Source organism: Melopsittacus undulatus, chromosome 1 (assembly GCF_012275295.1).
Source record: "Melopsittacus undulatus isolate bMelUnd1 chromosome 1, bMelUnd1.mat.Z, whole genome shotgun sequence".
Lineage (NCBI taxonomy): Eukaryota > Metazoa > Chordata > Aves > Psittaciformes > Psittaculidae > Melopsittacus > Melopsittacus undulatus.
The window spans coordinates 75,470,632-75,488,594 of record NC_047527.1 but is presented as its reverse complement, the minus strand read 5'-3'; the positions used below and the strand labels follow the sequence as shown (position 1 = coordinate 75,488,594).

The window sequence follows — 17,963 nt, the reverse complement described above, 5'->3', positions numbered from 1 at the left end:
GAAAAAAAGAGCATTATGCAACAAAACCCCCAACAATAAAACATACAATTTGGATGCTATATGTGATCACAAAATGAAGACTGTTTCAGATAAGGTCAGTGCAAGCCATATTACATGAAAGCTAAATCTGTACACCTTTGTTAAAAAAAGTCCAAAATATGTTTTTGTACTTGAAAAAACATTAGGAAATCAGAATAACTTAATTGTTTGACTAATGCAACTAAGGCTTGACTAAGGACATTCTGCTCACAGGAAGAATAAAATTTAAAACCAGAGATAAATCCTTTTATTGAATTACTATCAAGCGGCATACGATCTTAAGATCCTTTCCAACCCTAACTATTCTATGATTCTAACTATTTACATTACCGAACCTTCCCACAATAAAAAAAACAAATCAAAATTAGATAATAATAAAAACCTCATTACTTAATTTTTTACTTTAGTATAAAACCTGTAAATTCACATATAATATCAGCTCCTGCAAAGAAGACATGTACCAGTGTAGCTGGGGCCCAAATTTATTTAGATTGTTACTGAATGAGCAATCAGTCTGAATGGACTGCAGACTGATGGCCTTGACTACAATAAAGTTACTCATCAGTCTGCAAAACAATTTCAAGTGTCTCTTTATAAAAAGACTGCTGCTCAGAACTCAGAATGCTGTAGAGCCCTGCGTGTCAGACTACAAAGGCATATGACTGCTCCTATCAAAAAGGTAGCTTATGTAAACAAAATCTTCTTGTAGAGATAGTGTTTATAAGCTGAGCTTCCTGTAAACAGAGGGTTAGAGACCATCAATACAGCATGAAACATCATTGTTGTCCTAACATTTACCAGTTTTATTTATAAAATCATAGAATCATAAAATAGTTAGGGTTGGAAAGGACCTTAAGATCATCTAGTTCCAACCCCTTATAGGTCATATCTTGCAGTCATCACTTCTACTCTCAAAACAGAAAGAGCCTCAGAGTCAGATGTACACTAGAAGAGATTTAAATAAAACTTCGTTTTACCTTAGTTGTTGTATAAGATCTTCACCTTCCTTTATGACATTGACTGTAACCTGCAGAGTGGTCTGTTGTTGTTGACCAAAACGTTTAATTAGGTCTTGGACAGCCTCCACAGACTCTGCATAGACATCATCAAGCAGTTCTTTCTGTAGCTCTTCAAGCCATGTCCACAGCTAAAGGAAAAGGGAAAAAAAAAAGAAACCCTCAGGATCAGGCAGTCACTGTTTCAGATCAGTCCTCTTGACAAGAGGAAATAGACTGAGGTGGTGGAGAGAAACAGGATTTGCTTCTCTGCATAGAAAAATCCCATCCTCAATTTAATGAAAATGAGCCTTTGTTTCAAATAAGGTTTTCACTTCTTGGAAATACCAGGAAAGCTTTACCCGTGTTGCTAAGTCACCCTTTCTTTCCCATTTTCCTTCTACAGTACTGAGCGTATCCGACTGAGCAGCGCACAGCTCATAGCGAGAATCCCATCTGCAGCCCTGCGAGAGTCCCTGGGAGGGAAATGCTATGGTAACACTCCCTGAGAGAAGGGAGGAAGGAAGGAAGGAAGGAAGGGAGATGTATTGTAGCCACCATCAAATTTACACTGCCAGGCTGACACATGCACACAGACAACACAACACTTTTCAGTGGCCTTCAAAAAAAAGGAAAAAGAAAAGAGCATTTCAGAAAACAAGATACAGAGACAAATCAGATGGGAGAAGTTATTTTTCAGTCATGATCTCTACAGCTGTGTTGTTTACTCTCTTGATTTCAGTTTCATACTATTACAACAAAAATGATAATTCTACCAGTTAATTCACATTTCCTCTTAACATGCCCACAGTCTTGTTCAGAACTGCCCACACACCACAGCTTACACAAAAATCCCTTGGTACATGCTAGCTATATCACTGTTGGTAACTTGAATCCTACTGCATTCTTTTCCACAATTTTATGAGACAACCTGTTGCATCCTAAGCTCTATGTGAAAATTATTCATCAGCAAACCATTAGCTATCTATTGTGCAACTGTTAAAAACACTTCTGGAAGAGAGGGAGCACGGCTGTCTCCTGCAACGCTCCTACAAGCGGCCCAGTGAAACAGCTACTCTCACAGGAAGCATTCAAACCGGATCCCTCCTCTCTATTTTACCATCACATCCTGAATGCTGCAATTCCAAGACCAAGGATTAGAGTTTGTTTTTTATTCTGAAAGAGTAACTCTGGTCTAATTTCAAGTATTAAGGTATTTTGACTACATTTTAGTCTACAGTGTTTAGAGATACAAATAAGGCTTTGCTAACCCTAAACCTAATTAAAAGATTAACATAGTTAAAATACAGACAGGAAACAATCAAAACTGACAATCTCAAATGACAGAAAAACAAATTCCCTTTTATTTCTTTGCTTAACATTTTCGACAGAAACACGCATTTCACGCTGCCATTTGTATAATGTTCTGACAATAAAGGTTTCCTAACTACCAATGGAGCTACATTAAAACAGTAAATTCAGTTAAGTACTCTAGATCTTAATTGGTTCCTTTGAAGCTTTATTTTAAAAACAAATATAAAACAAATGTCAGTTTTTGTACCTTAGAGCCATACATGCCCCCTGAGATAGCCTTTCAGTTAACTAAGCTATAGGCTACATTTTCACAATTGGGAAGAGTTAATGCCATTTAACCAGACTTATACAGATCTACCACTGCATCTTCCCCCCCCCCCCAACAGACCTGCCTGTTCATACACACTGTTATTCTGACTACTCATATGCTTTAAAAACAATGCCTGTCACAGATTTGAATGCAACTCCATAGCTGTGAACTCCACAAGCTCAAGCCACAGCAGTCTTTCTTATTAAAAGGAGCACAAATAGAACTCACCAAGTGGGCCAAAAGCATTTGTCACCATTCATTCCAGCATAACACAATGCAGCATCCAGTTTTATGGTCCCTGCCCCCACTTCCCAAATGCATACTTAGGAATGCAAATTTCACTTTGAGACAAATGAAACTTAAGAGCAAGAAGCCTGATAATACAACCTGAAAACTTTACTCAGGTTTCAATGCCCAGAGGATATGTTTTTATTTCTCAGCTTATGAAGTTTACTTCTGAACTGTAACAATAAGGCACCATGTTAGAGACCTTCCAAGTGAGCTGGCATGCACACACAACCAGGGAAACTTGCAACTGTGAAAATGTATTTGAGAGTAACATTGTTGTTGCCTGCAGGTCTAATGTGTTCAGTACTGGCTGAAATACCTCTCCACTCCATGCTTACTGCCCTGTCTATAGAAGGCTCAGTTTCTAGTGGTGTTTATCACAGGCAAACTTGGATTAAAACTGTTTTGTCTTAGACTGTATCAAGTTTGCCCCTTGGCTCCCCTACAAGCACCTGTACTGCAGCTCAAGACAGGTTTAAAAACTCCATTTTTTCCAATACATCATTTGCAGCAGGGTTGTGTCAGACCCATACAAGGGACACCTCACCTCTGCATTTCTTACGCTTTCAATACGCTTCAGCCACTTTTACAGCTGGGTGGAGAGGATGTGGCAGGAGCAATCCAACTTGCAAGTGTTGGGCTGGTGATGTACTGGGGGTGCACTGTACTTCCCTTATAGTTCACTCTGGATACTGGGGACCAAGCTAACACAGAACAACCAGACCTTTCCTTCTGCATAGCCAGTTCAAAGCCACACCACCTGCCTAGAGCAGAGAGACACAGGCACAAGCACAGCAAACTGTTATGCTGACTGGCTTAGTGCTTGGTCAGCATGGCATGGCTGTGAGCATGGTATCCTGCCCCCCCAAGGTGCCAAAACACTCAAAAATACACTGTTTGTCTAGTTCATTAGCTGAATTGCTCACTGTTTAGGAAAGAAAAATATTTACCAATGTGCAGAAAGAGAAGGAGAGTAATTAGTATGCATTACTTGCCTAGCTGTGATTCATACACTGTTGAAAGTAGGACAATTTAAGACATTTCTGAAAACAGCCCTGTGACAGTTCCACAGCAAAAGTTACTCTAATACATTACCAAATAAGCTTTTTACATTTTCCCACCAAGTTAGTTTCTGACAAACAGCTTCTGCTCAAAATAATCTTGATGTTTATATACAGAAGTTAGAATAAAGCCACCACACATGAACAAAGCTGTCAGGTTATTAAAGCTGGATAGAAATTCATACATTTTACTGAGAGGAGCTTAATTTATAATGGGTAGCAACAGCCACCTGGCTTCTTTACAACTTAAAACCAGAATGAGCTCTGGATATACTGGAAATTACATAATTAGCCTTTATCTTTGGATACAGAATTATGGATGAAGAAAGCACAAGGTTGCACGGCAAAGCCAAAAGAAAGCAAACAGTTTACAGCAGAGGGGAACAGAGACTAGAGCTTACCCATACACGATCAGCAGTGCAGAACTACAGATTTTATAGTGCAATGATTTTCTGAGGTAACATATTATTCCATGAGAGAGCTTGGCAACAAAGATCCAGTGGGGGAAAAAAACCACAAAATTTTCATTATAAAACCATTAACTTTCTCTTGGTGTGAACTTTTAAGCAACTTCCACCCATGTCTTTTTCAATTCTCCGTCAAAGAAGCAGCAAGAATATCCCTAAACAAACCACCGAGTCCTGTGTCCTCAGTAAAAACTTCATCCAGCAGCAACCCAGCACTAACGTAGAGTGAGAAAAGCACATAAAATAACTCAATCCAGTCACAGAAGGAGGTTCTTCTGCTCTTTTCATCTGTTCTTCACATCTTATCAGAATTAAAATTGGAGAGGGAAATCAAACTCTGAATCCCTGACAGGCAAATGTTTCACCCAGCAGATTTTTTTTCTTGACCTAAATTTAGCACAGACTAAGAAACATCTGCTTGAATGAGCCTGCATCCTGTGCTACCTCTTTCCTAAGTTCTTGGGAGCATGCCATTAGTCACTGAGATGGTATTATTTTAATTGTCTGCAACATCCTGGAAGTTTCAGTGTTTCCATCATGGGCCTCTATCCATTTAAGTCCCATCTCTGCAATCTCCTGAAAGACCGCATCTGAATAAGACCTTATTGTATTTTGCTGAATATAATCAGAGAAGAATGATTTTTGAGTAAATACGTTATTCATATTAGGATAAAATATCCATCACACTCTCTTAAAATTTAATTTATTTTTCATTTTTGTAATAATGGCTTTTGGGTATGTAGTCAGCCTTCTCAGCAGGCTAAGACACAAAAGGCACATGGCTGCTGCATGTAAAAATGCCAATTCCTCTTTTTGCCCCTTCCCCCCAGCACATACACTGCTGCAGCATGTTTATTACCACAGGCACAGTTGCTGAAGGAGCTATTACTTGTACAGGGCCAAATGTTGCAACAATATTCCCTGACAAGCAGATCTGAGCATAGAAAGGGGCTGATGTGTGTGTCTGCCTGTAAGTTTTGCCGTTCAGGACAGCCAATGGACAAAACCTGTGTCTTTAAAACAGACAACAAAAGCAAACCCAAAGATGTTAACCTCTTCCAGGGTCTTTCAACAACATTTAAGATATTAAGTGCACTTTTTTTAAAAATTAGATCTAATTATCTTTACAAGCTTCAAATATCCCTATTTATTCTACAGTTATAACAAAATCAATTTCCTATTTCAAACAGATTAATCCTTGAAGCAAAACCAAGTTGCTCACTTGTTCCTAAAATTGCATGAACCCCGTTAGCATTTTTCCCATTTCTTAACTGAACAAGAGAAGCATATCTATACCACAGCTTTACACAGTTTAAAGGCCTATTTCTGCCTCACTTCTCTCAAGCACTTAGTGCTATTTCAATAATACTTGGACTTAAATTTGATCCCTTTCTTCAAGTAAAGTAGCTACCAGTATTGAAAAACTGGAGAGACAATCTGTGCAGGTAACTGCATTCCAGACCTACCAAACCAGTAAACCACAAGACACTTTAGTGTGCTGCCACCAAATGTGTTCCTCTTATTTTAGATTTAAAAATGTTTCTCAACTCTCAGATTCACAATGACTGGCATTTCAAAGTACTGACCAGAGACAGCACAGACAGTTGGGGTTGTTCAGCCTGTAGAACAAAAGGCTCTAGGGAGACATCAGAGCAGCCTTCCAGTACCTAAAGGGGGCCTACAAGAAGTCTCAAGAAGGGCATTTTACAAGGGCAGTCAGTGACAGGACAAGTGGGAATGGCTTTAAACTGACAGAGGGTAAGTTTAGATTAGATACCAGGAATAAATTCCTCACTGTGAGGGTGGTGAGGAACTGGCACAGGTTGCCCAGAGAAGCTGTGGCTGCCCCATCCCTGGCAATGTTCAAGGCCAGGCTGGACGGGGCTTGGAGCAACCTGGTCTAGTGGAAGGTGTCTCTGCCTGTGGCAGGGAGGTTAGAACCAAATGACCTTTAAGGTCCCTTCCAACCCAAACCATTCTATGATTCACGTATTTTTGTCAGTTCCACCACACTGAGCTGTGCTATAACAACACACAATAAAAAAAGTCAGAGGTGCACAGAAACCCAAAGAACAGAGTCTTCACACTTAGATGCGGGCATCCAAAAGTGGCTATGCTGCCTGGAAAAGGGCACACAGAGTAAAGAGCAGCCTTATTATGACATTCTATTTCAACCTGTAGATCACCAGCACATAAGACTCAAATACTCAGGAGTGACTGGCAATTAGAAGAGGTGTCACCTCCGGGTCCAGACTGCAACTGGTTAATGAAAAGCTGCATGAATGCCTACCCTTCCAAACTGGATGGATATATGCAATAGAGGGCTTATTTCTGGCAGTAAGTTGTGAGACAAAGCAAGATCATTATCAATAAGGTTTACTGAATCAAATAGATATGCATCATAGCTAGATATTAATGAATCAACAGCATTATGGCCAGACCAAGGCCTCCTCAGCCTTCTCATGTGCTGGCATCCTCCAAACAATGCCACATCTCAGTTTCAGAGGACTCAGCTTCAACAGCTTCACAGACCACTGTTTCACTACTTTTGTTCAGGAACAGTGAGGTTTTGTATTTGAAATCTCAGCCAATTCCACTTCCCTTTTCTTTGTCTCAGCCTCAGTCTATTCTGGTGCAAAGTTTAGTTTGAGTAAGATGAAAAAAAACAAGATAGACATCTTCTAGTAACACCATCAAACATACTGTGTATACATAAGAAGCGCTCTGAGCTGTTTTATGATCAACTTGTCAGAATACACACAAAAGGTTATATGCAAAAAGCTAACAGGCTCTTAAGAAATCATTCTCTTCCACATACAGTCAGTCTGCTATGAATTCCCACAGCTGACTCCAGGAAAATATCTGTTGCTCTACTTTGGCACTACTACAAACACCTGGCTTGGCCAGGATTTCAAACTTCCCACTCATAGGTGCTGAGGGAGCCATTTCAGAGAGAGTGCATGTGCATGTGTGTCTGTATCTGTGTACAGAAGAATGTGAATTCACACCAAAATCCTATTCATTTCTAGCTGGTGATGTATTTCACAGCAAAATATCATGAGTTTTGCCCTATGTCTTGCACACAACCTTTTATGATAACCGTTTATTTTGGAAACATTTTATCTGTGTATTTTTTTTCACCTTATCCTTCCCTATTATTAAATGTCAAAAGGCACAAAAGAGATAAGGGGTTAACTGTCTTGCACTGGTCAGCAGTTTCAGTGTTCAGTTACACTTACCCATTCTCAGGCTGGGAACCTGCCAGTACACAGTTTCAATGCAAAGATTTGGATGGGGGTATTTACAATCCCAAACACTTTTACACCTTGCCAGCACATGGCTTAACTTCATCACTTCGTGAAAAAGTTGCCTTATAGACTGAAATTTGTCACTGTTTGCATGGGAGATAGAAATCAATATTCACAATCTTACAAACTTAAAAACTTGTAATAACAGCGTGGAATCACAACTTACATATAAGCAAGCAAGCGATTTTCATGGATCACCGTTAAGCAAAATGAGTAACAGTGACACCATTACATAACATTGTATTTCTAGCTTCCCTGAATACATCCCTTTTTTCTCCAATGAGAAATGTAGTTTATTGAAGCTAGTCTATGAGAAATCTGAGAACTTATACGTTATTTTCTTATGTTTCCAAGCTACAGGGAGCTCTACCAGCTTGTAATCACCTGGCTACAGAACTTCTGGAAATGTCAAAGACAGTCAGCATTTCCAATGTGCATCGTAACAGCCTGCTGCACACACACTACACATCTGCTTTGTGCACAGGTATAGCAAAAGTCTGTTACTTTCAGGATGTGTCAAGCTGATCTATTGCTTTTGTGGCAAGCAAGCCACCTCTGAAAGCAGAAACGGTGCTGATTTACTAAGCGTGAACAGAGTAACAGCCTGTGCTGACACTGCAGGGCTGATGCTTCCCAGGGAAGCTGCAAAAAGTTTCAGACAAATTCTGTGTGAAGCATAAAGGTTATGTAAAGCTACACTGGAGAAGGAGAACTGGAATGCTCTCATCCAGATGAGAAGCATTCATTCAATATGAAGTATTTCTGGGGAAAAGAATAAAACTCACCAAAACATCCTACTTAAAAAAAAAAAACTAAAATCAAGGGGTTGGATGGATATCAGAGCCACATTCCAAAGCCTCAAAACAGCCAACCACTCACATTACCAGCTTTTCTCAGCTCTGTGCCTCCCTCCAAACTGTCACACACAAACATAATTTTTATTCTTCATGCCTATGTTTTAGACCAAGAAAACATAAACATACAAGAAGCAAATTTCACCCTGAATACCTGAAGCACAAGACATGCTGATGGAATTCTGCTTTTTTTGTTTGTTTAGGGGGATTTGTTGTTTGTTTGCTTGTTTGTTTTAGCAACTGAAGCATCTCTTTCTGGTTCAACAAGTAGCATATTATCTTACTACTTGAACTCCTCTCTTCACTAGCTAAGAGTAATTAATTTCTTCACTCCCCCATACAGCAGAAAGGTTACGCGCTTACAGGTATGCACTAATTTATTCAGTAACTTCCCACATCCTGCAGGAGAACAGCAATTCTCCTGCCAACAAAGCACAGATGACTTTCAGGTTTAGGGCATTTTTATCTTCCATCTGCTTTCCGATGCCTTCTCAGCACTCCACATGCATGTTTGATAACAAACATGCTCTTGAAAACAGATCAGAATACAGAAAGCACAAAACAGCTTTGAGCTTGCTATTTCATTGCACCTTAACCAAAGGACTAGTCTACTAAATATGAACCACACTCTCATCTGTATTTTTAAATAGAATGCAAATGAGTAATAGACAGACTTGCTCACATAAATAACTACTCTTTTTAATTTTCCTTGCTTTATTAGGTACAAAGGCCAGCCACATGACAAACAAAAATCAACATGTGTACACCAGCCACAGTACCTTTTCCCCAAAAGTCCAGGCTGCAAAGAGGCTGCCATAGTAACTAACAGCTGTAGATACTTACAGGCTCACAGTGATATCCATTTTCCCAAAGAAATATATCAAGGTATGGAATACCTTTTTTTTTCCCCCAGTAAATTATTATCTAGGGGAGCAGTGGCAACATTCCAGCACATCTGGATCAGCATCCCAGAATTACTCAACAGTGACTCGCACATCAGTCTGCCTTTCATTTTTTTTTTATTTTTTAAAGCCCTTTCCTTGCAAATCCTTTTATAGTCTCCATCTTTTATCACTACAACCAACTGTATCCATTTAAATACCATTCCAGTTGCTCCACTTAATGCAAATTAAAACAGGTAATGAAGAAATTTATGGAGACAATGAACATGTTTCAGCAGAGGACTGCTCCCGTGCTTCATAACAGGTAATGGAACAGCACCATGTGCTTGAGAAAAGTGCAACAAAAAAGTTGTCCCCCAAGAATAGCTTACAATACAGCATTTATGTTCTGCTTAAACAAGCAGAGGCCTGGAATACTGACAAGGAAGTATCTAACAGAAAACTGATGGGGGAGCTATGTACTCATGTCTGGAGCTAAAAAGTAATTCAATTCTGACCTCCTTCAAAGACCAACTCCCTCTGCATTTGTTTCAAGTGCAAAGCAGATGTTTCATATACAAAAAACTTCCACCCTTATCCTCTACAAGGTTTTGCTGAAGAAGCTACTTTGAATACTATACTTCCCCACTGAACAAACCGTTTCTCAGTGTAGTGTGAAGGAAAGGCATCTGATATGCTGTGATCCAGAAGCCTTTAATATTTTCACCTAGTTTGAGCAGAGACATCTAACATGAGCTCTAAACAGAAAGTAAGTAATATACAGTTGTTGAAATTTGCCAATATCTTAACCTAAACCCCCCCACTGAAGTAATTATTCTTGCTCTAGCCTATTTCCACCTCTCCCATGAGCTTAGAAATTCATATGATCTGTGTTCTGAACTGGAGCAGAAAACTGATTTGGCTGAAAACTGAGTGTGTTTCATAGAAGCATAGAATGGTTTGTTAGAAAGGACCTCAGGATCAACTAGTTCCAACCCCCTGCCATGGGCAGGGACACCTTCCACTAGACCAGGTCGCTCTAGGCCTTATCCAACCTGGCCCTGAACACTGGGGCATCCACAACTTCTCTGAGCAACCTGTTCCAATTTTCTGTTCCTGGTGTATTACTTCAACCTTTGAAGAAGACTAAAAATTGCAAACCACTGTCATGATCAGGTAAGGTACCTTTAGCTTGTGAAGAATCATCAATATACAGAATCAAAATGTAATGTGTAAACCAGAGAAATAAAACAGTCTCTCTGGGCAGCAGGACTGCCTTAAGTAGCCTTGTGCTTCTGCCATGTGTTTCAGTCTCCTGAACTGTGTCAGTCTCACCCTGTGTCTGACAACTCAGTTAACTGTATTGGAGAGCTCATTGGATTGAAAAACCAAAACCACAAGTGCACAGTATCTCTCCCCACAGTCCTGCCTTTTAGCTGCATCAGTTCCCTGATCTGACCCCCTCCTCCCTTCCCTGTGACTGAACAAGCACGTGTACTTGCACAAGAAAGGAGGTAGAAGCTGCTTTTGCTTCAAAATAAAACAAAAAACCAAAAAAACCCAAACATTAAAAGAAATACATAAACAAAACAACCACCCGACTCCAGCCCCCAATCCACATGAATTAGAAACCAAAGCTTATTGTATAATAGCAGTTTCATGACCTCCTATGGCAAGGTTCTAACAATGAAGGTAACATTGGGCAATTAGCAGCTTCATGTTATGACTACAATTTAGCAGCAGTTTTACCTCTTTAACATGAGTGTGAAAGGACACAGACATGTCCAGCAGGATCTTACGCTGCTCCACACGCCTAACAAAATCCTGTATCCTGTCTTCGAGCTGATGAGCAGCTTGATAAATTTCCTCCGGGTCACACTCCCCAGTCTGAGCGAGCTGTTCAGCGGCTTCTAGGAGCTTATCTGCGTTGGTATACGTGTTCTGTAGAGAAATAAGTTAATTTCACAGGCTTAAGTTAAAGGAAATTCAAGCAGTGTATTTTAAAGCCATTCCGTTAATGAAAACAAAAGGACAAAGAGGTCCTTGGAATGTATTTTTCTTTCATCTATTTTTTAAAGTAGTAGAATATAATCTTACTAAAGATTCTGTGGTATTTCTAGATACTTTTCCATTTAACTGTTCATAAATTCGTTCCTTGGCTCCTTATTTACGTCTACTCAAACATCACCTCAATCCAGAACTTTGGGAGCCTGTTTACTCTTTCTTGGAATTAGTATTTTATATTCACAACTAGAATAAAGATCAGCCTAAATGTCTACTTACTTCAATATTGGAAAAATCACTACAGTCATGGCCAGAAAACTTCAAATGTGTATTATTAGAGAGGTGAGAAAGTCCTAGCTGCTTCTAGGAATGCTTAACATCAAATCTGCACATCCCACAGGAAGGTGGAAAGTGACCAGGCACAGAATAAAATTTCTCCCCATTCTTACAGAAGCGAGGTATCCAAAATCCATGTGTCAAGTGGTTCATCCATCATTTGTGAAACAGCAGCAACAGAAGAAAATCTAGAAGTCAGCTATGGCTAAGTGTTAGAGTAGAACAGTGTCCCAGTACATCACAAGATTAACAAATGCAGATCAGCAGTCTTATTAGAGACTTGAGTCAAAGCAGAAAACAGAATGGAGGAAGTCTGGTACCTGATATACTTAGAAGAGCTATGGTCCTGAAAAGAAAGATACATTTTAACAACCCTTAAAGTGTAGAATTTGCAGCCTGCATCTATATCTGTATCTCATTTATTCAAACCAGGACTGATTCCAAACATTTGATAAAATTTGGGTGCTCTTTTTGAGCCTAACTTTGGGTTTTCATGAGATTGGTTCTCAAAACAGACTCATCAAGAAAGCATAGAAGGATGTTTACCTCTGCGGCAAACAGACTGAAGCCAAGTCTACGTTAAAGAAGATTTGCTTGTCATTACATCAAGTCTTGTGATAAGTTTGAAGCATGGACTATAAAAAAAAAAAACCTTGACAGTATAAACTGTGCCCTTCTCTTTTCCTTCTGCCCTTCCAACCTCAATTACATCAGGCAGAAACACCATTTGCCAAGACAAATTAAGCTCATGCAAATGTACTTTTCTTTGCCATAAATACATTATCACACCTCCAATTAACATTATAATATCCCTGAAAGTTAAATCCAAGTTTGGCCCTAAAACTCAACTAAGGGGCAGGAAATAAAAGCTCTCCTTCAGGGTCTCAAGGAAATTACCATGCAAGCCCAGGACAGATTACCTGACTCAGTGCAGCTTTCATATATTTGGCAGGGGAGTTCCCCCTTTGTCTATTATGACCTATTTATGTAAGGAATTAGGTCCATGCTGTTCTTTGATTTTGACTGTGACCATCTTAGGTTCTCTGTAAGCTTCTGCTTTTTAATTGCATGGAGAGGCAGAAATCTCCTTCCCAGTTTCCCTGGGAAAGCCTGCAGAGACTAAGATAAGCCTACCCTTTTTGGTGAGAAACGCACTAGTCAACGATCCAGATCACTGACTCAGGCCATGCTGGCCCAGAACACACTCTCATCTGTGCTTTGGTGTTTTGACTTCCATGGCTGCAGCTCACACATGTTCAAGAGGCAAGGCTGAAGAGCCTTAAGGCACTCATCAAACAACAACTACTTCATCAACCCAGAGAGCCACACCCAGCTGCAGATGGCTGAAACAGGAGTTTCCCATTTTAATGAAAACTTTATCTCACATGTGAAGCATTGTTTATGAATTCCAGGACTATCTTCCGCGTAACACAGGCCCAGGCACATCAGATTTCTCTTTCTGTAAACTGGATGGTGAACTGCCTGTACTTACAAATGATCATGACCTGGATGCTGCTTCAAAAGGAGCTGCAATTGTCAAACCTTAACAGCAGACACACGGCCTATCACTCAAATTTCTCTTCCAAGTGGAGCTGAAATATAATATAAATATTTATCTTGGTAGATAATAACTGCCCTTTGGAATAAAAGCTGTAACAAATAGGCGCACTGTACTAACAAATGCCCTTCCCAATTCTCTGCTTACTTCTGAATGATGCTTGGAGGAAAAGAAAAAAAAGTAGTAATGTGAAGATTTTGAAAATGTTGGTCCCAATGGCAGCCACCAGTGAAAAACAGAAGGTTAAGCAGAAAGAGTTGGAGTTCTCTCTTGAAGCTGTTTATGCCAATTTCCTAAGTGACAAAGGAGGCTTTGCACTGACAAATACAACATAAGAGTTTTGAAACAGATTAACACTTCTTCAGAGTACCTCCATTAGCACACTCTCCCCAAACCCAGGGAAAGAATCAGCCTGGCAAGACCTTTAAGTCATTCTCTAGCCCATCCCTCCCACTGGAAAGTGGGATCAACTGTACTTGAGTCTTTAATAGATGTTCTTCTCCAAAACACTGAAAAGCCCCACCACAGTGGTGAGTTTACCATGGACCCCAACAACATACCCTGTTGCTTTCCTAGTCTTCCTGTTGAGAAACCCTCTCTTCATATTCTTCAGGAAAAATTAACACTATTATTTTTCCAAAGCATATGAAGAGACACAATCATATAAATTTCAAAGGCTAAATTTAACAGACTAGCGCAGAAATTAGCACTACTGACAATACGGCAACAGAAGTGAGTCAGGGTATGAACTGTATTTCATTCAAACTGGAGTTTATTACACTATGGAGAAGGAAGAGAGATACACACAAGGATGGAGGAAGATTAACAGAGGTACACAAATCATTAAAGGCACAGAAAATTAAGATAGATTACTCATTAAATACAGTGGATGCTATCATGTGTAAGCATCAGACAACACTTAAAATGAAAAAGCAAAAGTGCTTTTAATCTAAGGAGCAATTAAATTGCCTAACTCATTTGCATAGGATCTGGCATACATTCCAAAAGCATAAGTGGGTTCAGAAAGTAGCCAGCCCAAGTGAGGGAAGAAAAGTCCTTCAGTAACTATTAAACACTGGTTCTGATGCATCCTTCAGTTCCAGACATCACACAGGCTCAGAGGACTCGGAATGTGAAGGTAACTTTTTAAGCACATGGCCCCTTTTCTTTATGCATATGTTGATAGCCACAAGATACTCTAAGGCATTGGCCTTTACTTTGATGTATTGCAGCCATTCATGGGTAAAGTTAAGAACCAGTTCAAATATATATCATTCTTTTATAACCTTAAAGGAAGTGAGAACAGGTGGCTGTAGGGAAATGATAGGTGTATTGAAATGAGGTTTAAAAGAATCTTTTTGGTGAATCTCTTGCACCAAGAAGACTTAAGAGTTCTTTTGCTCAGATATTGTCTGTACACGGTGAAAAGAACTTACCAGTAGAAAAAGATCCACTATAATTCTTGCCATGCACCTTTTAGTTTTTTTGAGAATACACTACTGTCAGAAACCAGACATTGCTCATAACTGCAACTGGAAAAGCTGACTTAGAATTTCATACAGAAATGCATGGGGAAGTACAACCATACTACTGATCTGCATCAAGTGCCTCTAAGCTGAAAATCTATGCACAGAAGTGAATCAGTTACATGAAGATTAAGAGCCTTGACACTTTGACTAAATGGTTTCATGGACACAAAGATAATAATGGAGAGAGGTGAAAAAAGGAAAGGAAAAAAAATAAGGTAAGTATAAAGCAAACTGGGCAGGTTTCACATGAAAACAGGAACACAATTTACAAAGGTGAGTGCAAGTCAAAGTATGTGTAGCTACTAAAACCTAAGGAGGATTATTAGTCATCCGAGTTTTAGCTACCTAGTGTTCCTGTAGTGGCAATAAAAAGTGTCAAATTAAGAGAAAAAAAGCCCTCATTTCACACAAATTTTGAAGTAAATAGTTTTTAAGCCCACAACGCACTGACTCTGGAACATCTTTTGTATTCAAGACACAACTTATTTTAACAACTTTTTGAATGCTGCTGAGGAATTGGCACTTCACTGACATTAAAAAAGAATTAGGAAGGAAGCAGAAGGGAAGAAAGAAATTATATTTTTTGCTCCCCTCAAAATTAGGAGTAAGTCCTTGATCAGGAACATTTGAACACTACTGTTGGCTCCCTGCATTTGATAAAACATTGCCATGCCACCAACAGTTCACACTGCTTTGTCTCAGCTTTTGACTGAGCTGACTGAAAACCCATGATTATGCCTAGGGTCCTATTTTAAAAAGAAGGCAACAAAGCACAACAAACACTAACAACAACCCCAAACCAAAGTGTAAGTCTTAGACCAACCACAAATATAGGTAGCGAATAAATAAGCCAAAAGTTATTAATGCTTTAGTAAGGACAGCAGATTGCTGTCTTCTACTTGAGCATAATCTTCCTTACAACACCACCAACAGAAATGGCTTTTGAGGACGGCTTACATTCAGTTGTAGAGCAAGTAAGAGGAACAACTCAGAGGGTGTGCCTCTCTTGGCAGTCACTACACATTCAAGAGTTACAGATTAAAAAAAATACTTATTAGATCATCTTGTCCACCCTTCTGCCAGTGGAAGACAGTCCCCTGTAGCACATTTAAGCTCTTCGACAAGTCTTAAGTTTTCAGTATCTCCAAAAATAGAAATTCCACCCATCCCCTAAAGAGACAATTTTAAACTCCAGTAACGTTCAGTTTTAGGAAGTTTTTGCTAAGTATTTGCTTTACAGCTTTCTACTTTATAATACAAATTAACAAGATGCTTTTTAAACAGTTTACATTCCACTAACAGTTCTACATACTTCATTCCCTTTGATTACTCAAACTTTTTTTTTCTTTGTGCAAATAACACAGTATTAAGTATAAGATCATTCAGGTTTTGTTAAGTGTCTTAGAGAAACATTCTTGCTTCTCTGACGCAGAAAAGTAAGTATTTCCACATGAAAAATACTACAGATTTTACTAAAAATGAACTATCAGGCATGCATATGGAAAATCCAGCATGTACATATACAAAACTAATGATGCTTATTATTTTGGAAAATATTATAGGAAATTAATATTGAGGAATTTTTCTGAATGTATGTGAAGTCCTCAGCCACTGGAGTGCTCTAAGGCCACATTTATATAAATAAAAATATAATTAAAAGCATAATCACCCATTAAAGTCAATCTGTAAACACACTTTTAATTCATTCACCCTAGTAGGTGTCACTGTGGAATCCTGCATGTCACTTCAGAATTTTCTCATAATGCATCTTCTGTTTTGACTGAAGGACCATGCTATCAACCCTACCCTAAAAAGATTTTCCTTAAAGAATCTTAGTGATGTTTACTTTTACCAGTCATTAAGGCTGGACAGACAGTGCACATTACTAATGGGGAGGATTCTAACCTTCAGCTTCTCATGGGGTTTGTTCACCTCACATCCCCTTTTCAAGTCTGCCACCCAAACTAACTTCCTCTTGTTATGATCCCTGAATTCCTTAGTATCTCCACTTATTTCAACTTGACTCTTTTTCACAGAAAAGTATGTTCTGAAGTTCTACCATCAGTCCTGCTTAAGGCTAAAACAAGAGTCTTCCTATGGTTTTCCACAGGAAAACCACTTTTTAGTGGGAGCTCCCCAGTCTTAAAGTCACAAATGAGGGCTTATCAATTCATCTCCATCCTCTCTTATGGGCCACACAAAAACTTAAAGCCTACAGTCCCTTGGAACTGAGTTACTTTAACAGGAGAGCTTTCATTCCGTTGTGACTCAAACATTTGAAAGCATGTTTTTCAAGATAACAGCAGTAAACAGTAGCAGCAGCAGTTCTGCTGGGCTTCAAGGCTCCCACTCTGTGGAAGTTTGTCTTTTTCTCATTGAAGATGGAGCACAAAGCAGAGATTAAATAAAAGCTTGCAACAGAAATAAAATAGTCCGTTCTTGGGACTGAATTTTTTGTACCAGAGCTCCCTCTGCCCAGCCCTTCAGTGCCAGAGCAAGAATTTTTCATTTATTTGAATGTGACTGGTTTTACCTGTGCCACTTCTTCGAAGTCTTCATGGCGTTTCTGCAAAGCTCTAGCTCGATGCAGGGACTTTCCCACTCCAGTATGTTTGCTAAGAAAAGCTTCTCCATGGTTTTCAATCCAATCCAACACCTGTGGTTCAGAGAGACACACACAAAAATTCTGAGTGGATGCACTGAATGTTGCAACAAAAAGACAACTATTGAAGAAACAAACTGTAAAAGGACTGCATATAGTGAACTGTAATGTTGGTTACAATACAGCATTACCATTGAAGGACATTAAATATATCTCATTACCTTTTCTCAAAACAGTAACTAGCTCCAACTAGATAAATTGTATGATCTAACATTATACATTTATATCGAAGCCTACCAAGGACAATCTTATTTCTACACATTCATCAATTTGACAGTAATCTGATCCAAGTCACTAGAGCCCTTGTGAGGGTCTCTATAATCCATTTATGCCTCCAGCTGACATGTTTTGTAATGT

General features: G+C 39.2%; 1 protein-coding gene across 2 annotated transcripts in view; it reads right to left on the bottom strand.

Annotated features, from left to right (window-relative positions):
• Positions 1–17,963, bottom strand: part of TRIO (trio Rho guanine nucleotide exchange factor) — a 237,230-nt gene that overhangs the window by 112,361 nt on the left and 106,906 nt on the right. For both annotated transcript variants that reach the window (XM_034069302.1, XM_034069293.1), the window contains exons 10-12: positions 17,478–17,600; positions 11,267–11,458; positions 1,017–1,186 (exon numbers count right to left, since the gene is read on the bottom strand). In XM_034069302.1, the coding sequence (XP_033925193.1) occupies positions 1,017–1,186; positions 11,267–11,458; positions 17,478–17,600 (485 nt within the window). The remainder of the gene's footprint in view (positions 1–1,016; positions 1,187–11,266; positions 11,459–17,477; positions 17,601–17,963) is intronic.